At 41.4% G+C, this 16,123-nt stretch overlaps 1 protein-coding gene across 50 annotated transcripts in view; it reads right to left on the bottom strand.

Annotated features, from left to right (window-relative positions):
- The window catches only part of TTLL5 (tubulin tyrosine ligase like 5), a 290,959-nt gene that overhangs the window by 52,049 nt on the left and 222,787 nt on the right, over positions 1-16,123 (bottom strand). For 21 of the 50 annotated variants that reach the window (XM_077941500.1, XM_077941501.1, XM_077941506.1 and 18 more), the window contains one exon: positions 4,521-4,603. The exons of 11 other annotated variants lie outside the window; for them this stretch is intronic. In XM_077941500.1, coding sequence (XP_077797626.1) covers positions 4,521-4,603 — 83 coding nt within the window. Of the gene's footprint in view, positions 1-7; positions 131-4,520; positions 4,604-16,123 lie in introns of all 50 variants that reach the window. 18 more of the 50 variants (XR_003731645.2, XR_013396464.1, XM_015144156.3 and 15 more) reach the window with 1 other exon arrangement.

Below are 16,123 nucleotides of genomic sequence, written 5' to 3'. Positions count from 1 at the left end.
CTGTTACCTTAAATTGGCCCTGACTTCACCGACTTTGATTTTCTCTGTCCTATAACTGTAGCAAGGGCTCCAGATTGTGTGGGCAAGGGTTTGGATCTGGCGAAAATAACTTGGGGAGCGTCCAAAGATCCTGAAAAATGGAAAAAAGAATCCCTATTTAACACTACGTTTGATTTTGGCCCAAAGGACACAAGGTAAAACCTAAAACTAGGTTAAGGGGATCACTGTCCCCCCAGATACCGCCACCCCACTTCCTGCCAAATTCCAATTCACAGTCTCTCTTTTGCTTTCGAACAGTGTAAAAGTGGGTGATCAACCCAAATTCTTACCCCTCTGGCTCTGGAGAGAAAATCTCGGGAGCAATCAGGGGGATAGGACACTCCTTATTTTCAGTTTTATGCGATTATACTCCAGATCCACCCAGGAGCTCCAAAAACTATACAACACATGGTGAAAAGAGCAAGAATCTGATCATGAAAATAGGTCATTCTGTTGAGAGCTGCCAGGCAAGTAATTTCACTTGAAAGTTAAAGTGACATCTAGATCCTTAGGGTTTTAGCTCCACGGCGTTTACTACATAATAATGTTCCTTTCTCTTGTTTGTCTCAGGGATCCAATGAAGTGGGCAGTCAGAATCACACTGATGTGCTGTTGCTCCATCCCCATCCAAAAAGCACAAAGCTATAGTGCATTTTACTAGGGCCAGAAACAGAGAACATTTAATAAGGACACTGCTCACTGCTTGCAAATGAAATCCATCATTGATTTTCTAAAGGTGGTAAGGTCCCTTCCACCAACTGCAGACTAGTAAGAGCTTAAAAATAAAAGGAGGGAGAGGTTGGGCTCCAGAACAGGAAAGGCTTAGGCAGAAGCTAAGGGGCAGGGATGAGGGCAGCTGCTGTGGCTTCAGACTCCTACGGTAATGGTAGTTTACATTATCAAATCAGCATGAGAGAAATGTCAGTTATCTAATCTGTTGCTCTCTGCTATTTTAGTTTACCATCACCACTTCAGAACTCAAGAAGAACACCACAGTTATAAAGAAGGAAGGCCAATGACTCTGGCTTTGGGCCAAGAGCTCTCACTCCAGCTTCCTTCTCCAGTTTCCATATTTGCTGACTCTAAACCTTCCCTTCCATAGCAAACTACGAATATAAAGCCTGAGGTTGGAGAGTCAAGGAAAAGCCACATTCATGGAGTACTCCAGGCACTCTGCTAGGAGCTTTCAATTCACTATCTCATTTAATGTTCATAATACCAAGAATGCCATTAAGCCACCATCAACAGGAAAGGACTCTGAGTTGTTTTTCAGCAGTGCCCCAGGATGAACCACTATCTCATTCAGACTGCTAGAGAAACACTCACAGAGCCGAAAGCCTGGCTGACAAGACTTACGGGAAGAGTTAAAGAATGAGAAAACAGACTTCTGCTATAGTCATGGACTCAATATCATGTTTAATGGATTGAATTAACTGGACCAGATGGGCTAAATGCCTTTCAAAGATGGTTCAGGGATTCCTACATAGGCACACACTTACCAGGTCTCAGGCAGAGGTGTAAACTTTTAGACTTATTATGAGAGTTATTCTTCTTTCTTGTGGGTTTAAAGAAAAATGCTGCTACTAGCAACCTAATCTCCTTTTTGTAGGATATCCTTCTGAACCCCTAGAACGGCTTGAAATCTTCTTGTAATATAGAAAACAAATGATTTGCAGTTCAAACGTTGGTGTGCCTGGCAGTTACTTACTAGTTGTACAAATAACTGTAACAGATTCAGTTACTAATGCTGTGAAAGTAAAATGTTCATTGGGAAGTATGGAAAATGGCTGAAGCTTACTATATCATGCACCTCAGTGTTTCTTTAACTAAGGATCAGGAACACTAGAAAAATCAGAGTAGAAACAAACCCAAAAAGTTCAGAGGCCCAGAGTCTCTCGGTGACAAAAACAGTAAGTAATAAACTACCTAAACAATGTAAGAAGAATGATCTGCTTGTTACCATAAGGTAGAATCAGCAGGGAAAAGTCACTATGAGAAGCCAGCAAGAAATACAACTTCTTTTCCTTGCTCTGTGGTTTCATACTGACACCAAGTTCAGTATGAGTGCCACAAAATCTTCTAAATAACTTTACCAAGAGTCAGTAAACACTAATTCACGGTCAAGATGCTGCAAGTATGACCCACCTGACCACCCAAGTTTCCAACTGGCTTAGCTGGAGTGCATGCAAAGTTCAATTCAACACTTAATTTATCAATTAGACACACAAATGAAGTATAGTCAGGGATCTCCTTGGGTTTGTGAATCTTTCCAGCTGAAGCAAACATGAAGAGCCAAAGGGAGAGAAGTTCTAACAGGTTATCTCACAGAAATCCTTCACACTTGGCCATGATTCCCTTGTGCCATTACTTTGCAGTCCGTAACAATCCCAGGTGAAAGTTTACTTTCTTAAAAATATAGTAACTATCATGTTCTAGTAATTCTTTCTTTTCTTTTTTCATTTGGAGGAGTGAGGTGAGTAGATACCCATCAAGTACTTCTTGAATTCAGGCTCTAAAATTTTCAGTGGAGAACAAATCCTTATACTCCTATCATACTTCCAGGGATCAGTGTGGCTGGGGACTGGGGCAGGAGCAGGGAGTGGAAAGAGAGAGGGTTGTGAGGTAGTAGTGGCCTGGGTGTAGTTACAGTAGTTATAGCACCTTCCCTATATACTTCTTCATTTAATCCTCACTATAAGCCTATGAGATACATACAATTATCCCCAGGATGTAGTCAAGTAACTGGCTGCTTTTTTTTTTTTAAATTAGAGGTAGGGTCTTGCCCTGTCACCCAGGCTGGAGTACAGTGGCAGGATCACAACTCACTGCAGCCTTGAATTCCTGGGCTCAAGTGATCCTTCCAGCTCAGCCTCTTGAGTAGCTAGGACTACAGGCATGTGCCACCACACCTGGCTAATTAAAAAACTTTTTTTTTTTTTGGTAGAGATAGGGTCTCACTTTGTTGCCCAGGCTGGTCTCAAGAGATCCTCCTGCCTTGCCCTTCCCAAGCATTGGGATTATAGGCATGAGCCACTGCACCTGGCCTGAGCTTCCCAGAGATCTTATAATCATTTTAAGGTGTATGATGTCAATCCCTGACCCCTAACCACCCAGCCCCCTCCTGCTTAAAATTCCTCGATGGCTCCTTATTGCTGTCAGGGCAATGACCAAGTTCCCTGCATGGCTCATAAACATAAACTGGCCCTACTACCTTGCAACCTTTTCTCTTTCTACTCCCTGCTCATGCCCCAGTCCCCAGCCACACTGATCCGTGGAAGCCTGTGGAACACAGCCCGTTTTCACTCCCCCCAGGTCTTTGCTTGCACTGTTCTCTCTTCCTAGAACTCCTTCTGCCCATGCCTTCCCTCTCCTGGCTGACTCATCCACATTCCAGTGTCAGCTTCGATGTTTTTCCTCTAGGAAGCTGTACCCAGTCCCTAAAGATCTGGGCTCGACTGCTCAGGTTCAAATACTGCCCCACCGCTTACTAGTTGTGAGACTTTAGACAAGTTTTATAATCTGCCTGTGCCTTTATTTCTTCAGCCGTCAATGGGGAATAAAGTTTCTACATTATGTGCCTGTTCAGTGAACAAGTGAGTTATTACACATAAAGCATTCAGAACTGTGTCTGACACATAGCAAATCCTCAGTCAATGTTGTCTGTTGTTACTCTGTGTGTCTCAGGCATGCAATAATACCCACTTTGCAGCACATTCCCTGCTGACTTTTCTATCTCCTTGAGTCTTTAAGTTCCCTGAGAGCAGACTGCCTTGCTCACCCTGCGTGCATCTCAGTGCCCACCACGTTATTTTCTCTAGAGTAGATACTCAATAATAAATACTTGTTCAATTGAATTGAAGGGTTTTTCTTTCCATTTTCTGACTTATCAGTGCATTTTTATTAATTATTATTCATAGAAAACTATCTCTGGACCAAACACCGCCTAAGTTATCTGTATGCACCTACACTGAGAGGCTTCAGGCTGTCAGTAACAACCTGTCCACAGACCATGGCATTGGCACAACACGTAGATCAAAGAGCAGAGCTCCAGTTCTGCATCCACGCACAACTTTCAACAAGCCCTCAACTTTCTGAGCCTGTTCCTCATGTGGAGGGGATAAGATCAAACTCACAGGGCTGTGTGAGAATTAAGTGAGAGATAAAACATGTGGAAATACAACATAAGCAGTGAAATACCAGTCAATATGGGGCATTTTTATTAAATGCTGCAAATCTGATAGCATTTTACAAGACTGTGAGGTTTCATTTACTCCAAGCTAGTTCCAGAAAATGCCTATTTTAGGCTGCCAAGATTATTTTAAAGAAGCATGTAACAAAAATGCCCATTTGCCAATGCTTTAAGAGGCTGGATGTTTCATTCTTTGAACTCAGGCTCTCTTTGGAGGCAGAAGAGAGAATGTGCCAAGCCCAACACCTTCCCTGTCACCTATCCAGCTTCAGAAGAGCTGGTGCCCACTAACCTGTGGAGCTGGTGATGGGCACAAAGGCTGCAGGGTTAAGGCTGCTTTGGAGTCCATTCAGCTGCGCATCTGCGGAGGACCCTCTGAAACACAAAGGAGCTTGGTCAGACCTGCAGGCGGAAAGGTGAGGTTAGGCGCAGGCCCTCTGATGGCTTCGCTTCTTGTTCTTGGTGCTTCTCCTGTGGCTCATTCCCTCGCTTCCTTCAAGGCTTTGTTCAAATGTCACCTTATCAGAGAAAACTATGAGCAACCTCCACACTTCTGAAATAGTATATATTTTGAGATTTATTGTTAATTTCTTCCTACTGAAATGTAGCGTCACGAGAGCATGGGCTTTCATCATTGCTGTGTCTCCAGTGCCTAGAATAGTGCCTGACACATAACTGGTACTCAATAAATAGTTGTTTATTGAATGAATAAATCATGTTTCTGGCATTGACTTACATAAATCACATGAAAACACATTTTTAAAAAAGCGCAAGTCTCATGTGGAACAGTGGTTTTCAACTGGGGAAGTGGGGAGGGAGAGATGATGCGTCCCCTGAGCCAACCGGGGACATCCGGCAATGTCAAAACATCTCCAGTTATCACAACTGTGGGGTGCTACTGACAGCTAGCGGGCAGAGGCCAGGAATACTGCTATGCACCCCACAGCACACAGGAAAATGCCCCAAAGAATTATCTACTCCATGGTGTCAATAATCCCGAGATTGAGAAATGTACATAGCATCTCCCCTCGTGCCAACTTTGACAAGAGATACGACAGAGTATATTTGATTCTTTGGGCAGAGGTTCCCGAGCCACATGTCTCAGAAATCCCAGAACTGGTCTGATTGCCTACAGCCCAAGTCAAGCCTCCCTGTTATAGGCTCTTACAGCTCTAATTCTTTCTTTGCATTTTTCAAAATTATACTTATGAAACTGTGTAACTGGTTGCTTAGTATCCATCATCCTTGCTAGAATGTAAGCTCCATAATGAGAGACTGTATTGGTCTTATTCACTGCTGCTGTATTTTGCACACATCACATATTTATAAATTCTGTTGAAATATTTGTAATATTTTTGTTGTATATTTATAATATAATATTTTTGTGGGTCCACCTGCCTTGATTTTAGTTGATGAGTAAAAGTTGTACCTGGGAGATCAAAGCTTTCACACACTCAATTCTTTGTTTTTGTTGAGCAACATCCAATCCAACCGTTAGTATCTCTCTCCTGAAACTATTTTTCCAGTCATTCATTCACACAAGAAATATTTATTAAGCATTTCCTGTGTTCTGTACTAGTGAGGAGAGACATGAAAGCAAATACATAAAACACAAACTGTGTGCTAAGTGCTAAAGAGAAAAAGCACACAGTGTTATGAGAACGAGGCAGGGGAACCTGGTTGAGATGATGAGGACAGTGGTCAAGGATGGTCTTTCTGAGGAAATAAGATTTCAGGGGAGTCATGAAGTTAGGAGAGGTAGGCATTAGCCAGGAGGAGGCAGAGGAAAGAGCGGTTCACGAGGAAATAGCATATATAATGGCTCTGAGGCAGAATGGGGCTTGGAATGTCCTAGGAACCTTTGAAGACCAGCTAAGGGAATAGGATAGGGGTAGGGATAGGATAGGGGTGGGGATAGGATAGGGGTGGGGATAGAATAGGGGTGGGGATAGGATAGAGGTGGGGATAGGCAGTGTTTGCTGAACGTCTTTGACAGGAATGACCTGGGGTCACTTGTTAATCACAGCTTTCCAGGTGGGCCTGGGGACAGTGCCCCAGGTGCCCAGGTGATTCATCTCATCACTGGCTAGTAGGTAAAGAGGAAAGTGGTATAAGGTGCACCTGGAGAGTCAGGTGGAGTCTGAGGTACCCATATAGTCCCTACATCCCTGAAAGAGGCATGCCGCTTGAGAAGATTCTAGCCCAGCACTGGCGCAAGGATCACACTGTCTCGTAGCCCCTCCCCTCTGGCAAGCAATTTGGGGCCTACCCTCTCCTTTCCACTTTCATTTTGAGGACAAGGGAGCCACAGAGGCAGGAGAGAAAGGAGCAGAAGGCTTCTCTCTTTTCCCATCAGCCTTGGCCTTGGAGAGCCACATCTGAAATCCTCATGCATTTTATTTCAGCCCCTTATGGGACCCGAAAACTCTCCCAAAGCATCTGTAGCTGATGTCTGCTCTTTCATGTCCAAGTGAAAAAGTTCTGGAGGGCCTAAGATAAGCTCTTTCCTTTACAGAAGTTAAAAACCATTAGAGCCACTGTGCTTGCTTCAGGAGCAGCTGAGTGGAGCAAAGCCCTGGGCTGGTCTCAATTTCACAAAGTATTAGTGGTTAAAAAAAAAAGAGGGGGGAAGAAGCTGGCAAAATCTTTGGGTCAGTAGAAGAAACTGGTAGTGAGTAATAGAAAACTGCCTGAGGGATTAGAAGAGTCCCTGGGGGGTTAGACTCAAGGAATTCTGGGTCCCTAAAACTCTTGAAACTTTTCCCTCTCCTCTCTGGAACCCCCAACCCACCCTTCACCTTCTTAGGTTTTATCCTGTTCCCTTCCCAAGATCCTCTAACCCTATGGCCCCTGGTTCCCAGTTTCACTCACTCTTCCATCCTCCTCCCTCCCATAAACTCCCATCAAAGGCCTTGGAGGCCACCACAGATTCAGAATTTGAACATTTCTAATGATTCTACTGTTTCTAGCATAGAGTCCCTATTCTCCCTGTGATGTAGAAATGTGTCCACAGCAATCCAAGGGGAAACTCTTGAGTGAATTTTTCCATGGAAACACTGGTGCACAAAATGGTTTAGGTCTGTTATTACTACTTTAGGCACATTATGGGTAAATATGCTTTTGTTGTGATAACATCATTTCCTTGGGAAAATATATTCCAACTTCTGGACAACCTTCCTCTAAATGAGAACTTTTGAAACACAGCTTGTCTAGAGCCTGTATGTCAATTTGCACTTGCCCCTGCAATGATTCTTTGCTGCTTTCCTGGGAATACATGTTTTAGGAAATATTTACATCGGGAGTTACGTCGGGAGTAACACCTGGATAACAGGACCTACCTTACAGGATTTTGAAGATTAAGTAAGATGGTGAATATAAAGCACATCTAAGCAGTGACTGGTGTTATATCATGGACTAAATATACATTGACTATTAGCAGTATTGTCATTTTTACTTAGGAACATTGCTTAACACTCTCTGCATTCACTGTAAGTCTATCTACATACAGAAATATCAAAATGAATGACTCACTGACTGCAACATCAGTCTGGAATATTAGTGCTAAACTACAGAAGAATGGCCATAGGCATTCTGAACCTGGAAGTTAACAGCAATTTGCTATTAAAGTTACAAGGTAATTAACTGGCAACCTATAAGACAAAAATCTCATAGTAAAAATTATTCTTAAGATCCCTTAGGAAGAGATGTCACATTTGAGATTGACATGTTATCTCTTAATAAATCTAATATGTACTTTTCTGCCAGTGTCAGAATGATTTTCTCAACTGTGCACCAAATGAAGTAGGTCTGTATTTAGAAAAGTAGGCTTGTATTATGGGATCATGTTGTATAAACTATGTATTTTTATTTTTTTGAGATAGGGTCTTACTCTGTCACCCAGGCTGGAGTGCAGTGGCACAATCACAGCTCACTGCAGCCTCAACTTCCTGGGCTCAGGTGATCCTCCTACCTCAGCCTCCCAAGTAGCTGGGCCTACAGGTTTAGTAGTCCCACCATGTCTGGCTAATTTCTGTGTTTTTTGCGGAGACAGAGTTTCGTCATGTCACCCAGGCTGGTCTCAAAGCCCTGGGTTCACACGGTTTGCCTGCCTTGGCCTCCCAAAGTGTGGGGACTATAGATATAAGTGACTGCACCTGGCCTAAAATATATATCTTTAAGCATGAGAGTGACAGTGCAGTAGGATGCTCTTTCTATTAGAAAGGCCCATGGGAACTGCAACCGACTGGAGTGACATTTCTCCCATCTTTTCCTAAGTGTAAAATCAACTGGAATCACCTACTTTATTGAAATTATAATCAATTTCTCTCTGAATAGCTGAATGTATAAAGTTAATTATGTGTTTGATACAGCTTCATTCTCTGATGTTCTCTGGTCATAGTACACCAGAATATAAAGAAGTGGCTAAAGATGAAGTTAGAAAAACTGGAGTTATAGCAGTATCAAGAGTTTGACAGTAAGAAATACTGAAAAGATGGAACAAAAAGGTGCCATTAACTTTACATTACACAAAAGTTATTTAGAGTTCAAACATGAGGAGAGTGATAGATGTGAATATCTAGTCCCTAATTGTTCTTCCTGGAAATGGCGCAACTGTCTGGGAGATGGGAAGCTGCTTGATGTAGTTAAAGGTTGAGAGTAAGAGACTTACTACAATCTCAGCTGTGGTAATGGTCTTATTTAGGTTCCTCTCTGAGGATAAACTGTCAATGATTATTAAAAACTGCTTAAATCAGGTGTGGTGGCTCACGCCTGTAATCCTAGCACTTTGGGAGGCTGAGGCAGGTGGACCTGAGGTCAGGAGTTTTGAGACCAGCCTGGCCAACATGGTGAAACCCCATCTCTATTAAAAATATAAAACTAGCCAGGCGTGGTGGCTCACGCCTGTAAAACCAGTTACTTGGGAGGCTGAGGTAGGAGAATCGCCTGAACCCAGGAGGCAGAGGTTGCAGTGAGCCAAGATTGTGCCATTGCACTCCAGCCTGGGTGACAAGAGTGAAACTCCCGTCTCAAAATAAAAAAAAATGAAGAAAAAAACAAAACAAAACAAAACAAAAACGGCTTCAGAGTAGGCTGCCTGATTAATTTAGCCACTGAAAAACTATAAGAAACGTGACCACATATAGTAGCAAAAAAGAATTTGAAGAACTCAATGAATAGTCGCATGCTCCTCTCTATGAAGGCAAAATCTCTTTCCTTGGGACATGTTCACAGCTGGCAGCTATAGAGTTTCCTTAAATATTACATGTACAGTTCCTAACCCTGAATTTGACTCACTTGCTTCACATCTACCTACTCATCTTGCCTCTGCCATTTGTTTGAGGTCTGAGAAAGCATCTCACATGAGCATTATTCCTACTCTGAGGGAACAGCTCTCCCGAGCCTTTCAAAGAAGTTGTTCAATGATGCATTAAAAACAAATAATATCCTTATAAGATGAAATGCCTGTATTTCATCTTCTAGGGATATTACTCCCTGTATTAATTATTTTGAAAAATTTCTTCTAGTACAAGTCTCTAAGGAATATAAGTCAATCAAATGGCTGGCTAGGAATTCCACTGGCATCAAGACCACACCATATAGCCAGCCTATAAAACTATATAACATACACACACACACACACACACACACATATATATATATATATATAAAACGCAGTCCAGGAGGGTTATAATGAGCAGTATCCCCACTATCCCTTTTGCTGGTAAGGTTTCTGACATGCTTTCTTGTGGATCTTCATTTCTTTATTTGTGGTTTCCTCTGTTCTTCTTTTGCCCATTATTTTGATCAGTGGAAACTTTTCTGAAAGTGATATGCTTTCTTTAAGGTCTGTTTTGTTCATTACTTCACAAGGTTGACTGTGGTTTGCTGCTATATTATTTCTGTTTGGGTTCTTTTCAAGGCTTTCCACATCCCCAACACAGGGGTACTAGTTTTCTATTTCAATGGTTTAGTATAAGTTTATCTTGGACTCATGCCACCACATCAGAGATGACCTTTCTGTAGAAGAAAGGACTCACAAAAGGAAAATGCTCAAGACTTTACAGGAAGAGCAGAGCTACAAATGCTGACCTTGCCAGGGCTGTGGCAAAACAGACATGGCTGCATCTGTGAAGGTCCTGAAAACACCCCCAAACCTGATCGTTTTTATAAAATACAGTGATAACCAATCTCTTTCAATTCCCAAGGAAAAAGAAACAAAACAAAATAAAAAATACATACCCTGACTTTTCCTACCAAACATTTACTCATAGATTAAGTATCCTGCAACTTTCGACATATCCACACACACACTCACACACACACACAGACAGGTATATGCTGCCTCTTCCTTTTATCTCTCAGTGTAGGGATTATGATTCTGAAATTGAAGTTAATGCTAATCCTTAGAAAATAACAATTAGAACATTATTAATTAGGGTCAGGTTCCAAAACCAAATCATGAAACATTTAGTGAAGTCAATTTTCGTGCAGTAAAGGCACATAGGACTCCATTTTATAAATATACTGCATATTATCTATTCCCCTGTGTTTCTGGTTATACCCCTTTTGATTCCTGAGTAGGCCCTTTTATCTTTTTATTCATTAGTCTTTCCAGAGGCCATCCTATCACTTGTCAATTTCATTCGCTCCTTCAACACATATTTAATGACCCCCTACATGAGCCAGATACAGTTTGAGGCACTGTTCTCTCATGTTCTGCCATGTGCCCGACTGTTCTAGGAGATTTCTGTGTATTTTTTTCCTTTCTATATTTTATTTTATTTATTTATTTTTGAGACGGAGTCTTGCTCTGTCACCCAGGCTGGAGTGCAGTGGCACCATCTCAGCTCACTGCAAGCTCTGCCTTCCGGGTTCATGCCATTCTCCTGCCTCAGCCTCCGAGTAGCTGGGACTACAGGTGCCCGCCACCATGCCCGGCTAATTTTTTGTATTTTTAATAGAGACAGGGTTTCACCGTGTTAGCCAGGATGGTCTCAATCTCCTGACCTCGTGATCTGCCCGCCTTGGCCTCCCAAAGTGCTGGGATTACAGGCATGAGCCACTGCGCCCAGCCCCTTTCTGTATTTTAATTAGTTTATTCTGTTCTCCTTTCATAGCTTTTCAAATTAAACAATTAACTCACTTATTTTTAATCCTTCTTGTCTTTTAAATAAATGCATTATATTTTTGAGTGCAGTTTTGGTTATTCCACAAATTTGATGTGCAGTACTTTTATAGCCATACAGTTTAAAATATTTTATAATTTTCATTATGATTATCTCTTTAATGCATGAGTAATAGGTACTCTATTTTTTTAAAATTTCCAACACATGGTTTTTTTTAAAAAACCTCTTTTTATTATTTCTAACTTAAGTACTTTGTGGTTGAAGAGTGTGAACCGTTTGATATTGATATTTTGAAGTGCATGGAGCCTTCATTTGTGACATAGTATGTGCCGAATTTTTAGAAACATTCCAGATATACTTGAATACCATTGAGTGCAGGAGTCTATGCATAACTGCAACTGCTTTTCAGGCTGTGAGCTACGATTCATAATTGGGCTGTAAAATGAATTTCGGGGCTCACTATCAGCATTAAAAAATAGAAGACAGTATTTTGTGAAATTTTAATTTCACATATACACATACATATAGATAGGTATTTTTACTGGGTTGTATATAAAATGTTTTTTCTTTTTTTAGATCATTTCGCCTATGACACAGCCCTCAGGAAGTCCTGAGAACATGTGCCCCTAAAATGTATTTTTTATTTTAAGTGCTGGTTCAAAAAGATGAAAAGCCTCTTATTAAAGCAAAATGTTAATTCTGTATATCAAATACTCAAGTCCTCAGTAATTTTTGAGTTATTTGTGACTGACAGAAGTAAATTCAAATAAATTACCCACTAATATTAATGATTTGCTAGTTTCTCCTTATAATTTTGTCAGCTTTTGATTTCTATAAGTTTATGATGTTAAGTGCATACAAGGGCTTTTCTTTATTCCTCTTAGTGATTTTTGCTTATATTTTATCTGATATTAACATTGCTATACCAGTTTTCCTTCTGATTAGTATTTCATAATTGATCTTTTCCCACCTTTTATTTTCTACTTTTTGTTCAGATTTTACTTTATGGATGTCTCTTTTATGTAGTGAATAACTCAACTTTTTAAAAAGATGCAATTTGATCATCTCTTTTTTAATGGAAGAGTTTAATCTGTCAACATTTATTTTGATTATGTGCATATTTGGACTCATTTCTATTATCTCAGTTTTTGTTTTCTATTTATCATCCTATTCCTTTGCTTCTTTTTTTTGAGACAGAGTCTCACTCTGTTGCACAGGCTGGAGTGCAGTGATGCATAAATTTGGCTCACTGCAACCTCAGCCTCCTGGGTTCAAGAGATTCTCCTGCCTCAGCCTCCCGAGTAGCTGGGATTACAGGCATGTGACACAACGCCTGGCTAATTTTTGTATTTTTAGTAGAGACGGGGATTCACCATGTTGGCCAGGCTGGTTTCGAACCCCTAACCTCAAGTGATCCACCTGCCTCGGCCTCCCAAAGTGCTAGGATTACAGGCGTAAGCCACCACACCCAGCCTCCTTTGCTTCTAATTTTCCTACCTCCCACTAAATTAATAAAGTATCTACATTTCCCTTTCCCTGCTCTGTTGGTTTGAAAACTACAGGCTACATCTTATTTAGCTATTTTTTCCTAAGTGTAAAGTCATTCAGTATTTCTGTCCTGACCTCAAAGTTGACACAGACCCTTATCAACTAAACACTCTAGATCCCTGTATCTTGTCTTTGTTATCTCTAAATGGTTTTTGTCTTCTTAAAGACCAATAATTATTTTTATAGTCATTACCATTTATCAACATTTTACAGACAGATTTGTTGTACTTTATTGTTTCTTGTTGCCTAATACTTCTGGATTCACTTCTATCTCTATACAGTCTTTACTATTTCCTAGTTTGAATTTCAGGTATACTCTTAGACTTTGAATGTCTCAAATCATTTTTATTTTGCCTTCACTTTTTTTTTTAGATGGAGTCTTGCTCTGTCACCCAGGCTGGAGTGCAGTGGCGCGATCTCGGCTTACTGCAAACTCTGCCTCCCAGGTTCAAGCAATTATCCTGCCTCAGCCTCCTGAGTGGCTGGGACTACAGGCGCTCTGCCACCCTGCCCAGCTAATTTTTGTATTTTTAGTAGAGATGGGGTTTCAACCTGTTAGCCAGGATGGTCTCAATCTCCTGACCTTGTGATCTGCCTGTTTTGACCTCCCAATGTGCTGGGATTACAGGCGTGAGCCACTGTGCCCAGCTGCCTTCACTCTTGAATGCCAGTTTAGCTATGTATGAAATTCTAGACTGAAAGTTTATTACCAACACTTTGACGTAATTGGCTATTGTTTTCTAGCACCTATTGCTGAGGAGAAGAATGCTGGTACTGTGTGTTCCTTTGTCATTTATGCAGATTTTCTCTCTGGTAATATTTAGACTTCTCTTTACGCTTAATGTTCTGGTTTCTTGCTACTCTGATGTGTCTAGAGGTACATTTATTTTGGTACATGAATGGATTTTTTAGCCGAGGACTCATGTCTTCTTCAATTCTGGAAAATTCTGTTATTTTCTAAAAGCATTGCTTGTCCAATTATCCCTTAGGTCTTTTTTGTGATACTCCTATCAGAGTCACATGTCATGTTCCACAAGATACTCCTATAAGACACATAATCTAACATGTCTGACTATTTTAAAGTATTAATTTATCTGTAAAGAATTCATGTTCCAGTTGTTGATTTTCCTGGCAATCCTTCTTAACATGAGATTTTTTCATGTGTTTTGGAATTTTGGTTTGCAGGCTTATTCTGAATGGGAATCATTCCCTGCCCTTGCCTCTGTGCTTGCTCATTCCTCCCTGTCTGAAGATTATATAGTTGCCTTCACCCAGACCCCTGGCACCAGCCCCAAACCAGGCATTATAGTGGCATTTTGGGGCCCTTGCCTCAGTGATATTTAGAAACCAAAGGCAGTTTTGAGACAGGAACAGTTGAAAGGGTATGTCATTGTCTTCCTGACTCTGTAGGCCCATAGTCTCATATAAAGATACAGCCTCAGTTAGTGGCTTCATGCCAGTTTTACTACTTTCCCATTAGGAGAGCACACTGCATCCTTTAGTGCAGGGTTTTCAACCTTGCCACTACGGACATGTTGGGCTGGATAATTCTTTGTAGTGGGAGACTGTTCTGTGCTTTGCGATGCTCAGCAGGATCCGTGGACTCTACCCACTAGATTCCAGTAGCACTCCCCCCGTTACGACAAGTATAAATGTCTCCAGACATTGCCAAATGTCTCTTGTGGGGGGGAACTGTCCCATGTTGAAAATCAATTATTTTCAAGTAATGAGCCTGGCTTTAGGTTCTCCTCTTGTAGGGCACTTTCAGGTCCCAATATGTCACAGGAGCTTGTCACTGCCTGCTTCAGAAAGCCTACAGCTTCAGCTTCATTCATTGATTCTCGTTTACTTTGGTACATTTTGGGGACAAGGAGATATGTGCCTTGTTTTGAAGCACAGCTAAGTCCCGTAGGTTTTCTTCTTTAAATGTTCATCCATCATAGCTATGTGTTTGCAGCAGAGGGGGGATGTGGATGTGAAACTGTGAACTTTGGGAGCCAACTGGACTGGAAGTCAGTAACTCCAAATCTAATTTTTTCTTTCGTTTGAAACTGAGCCTTTGCCTTCAATCGTCTTTAGAGTTATTAGTGTTCAGGAAATCAGAATATGTTTCAATTTCCACAGGCTCACCAGCAGAACCAAATCACACTTACAAATAACAACCTACCAACAACACAAATGTGATTTCTTTTAGTAGGGAACAGCAGCAGCTGCAGAATACAACTACACTGACCAGCAGACATTGGACGCCATATATGTCAGAGAAACACATTATCTCATTTAATCCTAAGAACAACTCCAAGACATCAGTAATATTTTATAGATAATGAAACAGAAGCTTAGAGTTATCTCTAGAAAAGTTAATTAAGCCAAGAAACCAGGACCCGAATCTCATTTCAAATTCCAGGCTGTTAACAACTGTACTCTACTGCCTCCCATACGCTACTCTACAATAATGAGATCATTGTTATTTAGTGATCCTTGATGCATACGACTTGACATAGAATACCATGTCACCACCACCACTGCCATCACTATCTCCTCCACCACTTCCATCTCCACCATCACCACTGCCATTTGCTGAGAACTTATGAATATAAGCTATCTCAGGCGCTGGGAATGAGCTTATCTCCTCTCAAAAACAAACCATGCAAGCAGAGATCTTATCTGTCTTGTCCACTGGTGTTATCACTGGTGTCTAGGGCAATGTTGAGCAAAATAGACATTCAATATATATGTGATGAAAGGGTGAAGACAAGGTATCTGTCTTTGAGGGAGCTACAGAAAGCAGAACATATGAAAAAAGGAAAAATAAAATAAGGAGGTAGATGGCAGAGTCAGCTGAGGAGGTGAGGAAGGGGCAGCTGGGAAGGATGCACCAAGGCGAGACACTAAAACCCAATCTTGAATGAAAGGCAGGACTTAGGTTCAAGAGGCCTAAGGGCACTCTGCAGAGATGGCATGGGTATGCAGGAACAAAGAATGGGAAGCATATGTGGAGCAGTCTGTGCAAAGCGGTGATAGAGTATGAAGAAGGCAGGAGACAGGAGAGAGGTCATATTGCAGAAGGCTTGAATGTCAGAGTCAGGACTCTCAATTTTATCTTGTGGGCACCTGGAAGCCTTCAAAGATTTCAGAAAAATGGGCAGGGTGCAGTGGCTCACGCCTGTAATACCAGCACTTTGGGAGGCCGAGGTGGACAGATCATGAGGTCAGGAAA

The sequence above is a fragment of the Macaca mulatta genome, chromosome 7, assembly GCF_049350105.2.
Source record: "Macaca mulatta isolate MMU2019108-1 chromosome 7, T2T-MMU8v2.0, whole genome shotgun sequence".
NCBI lineage: Eukaryota > Metazoa > Chordata > Mammalia > Primates > Cercopithecidae > Macaca > Macaca mulatta.
Note: the sequence above shows the minus strand (reverse complement) of the source record. Positions and strands in the feature narration are given on the sequence as shown.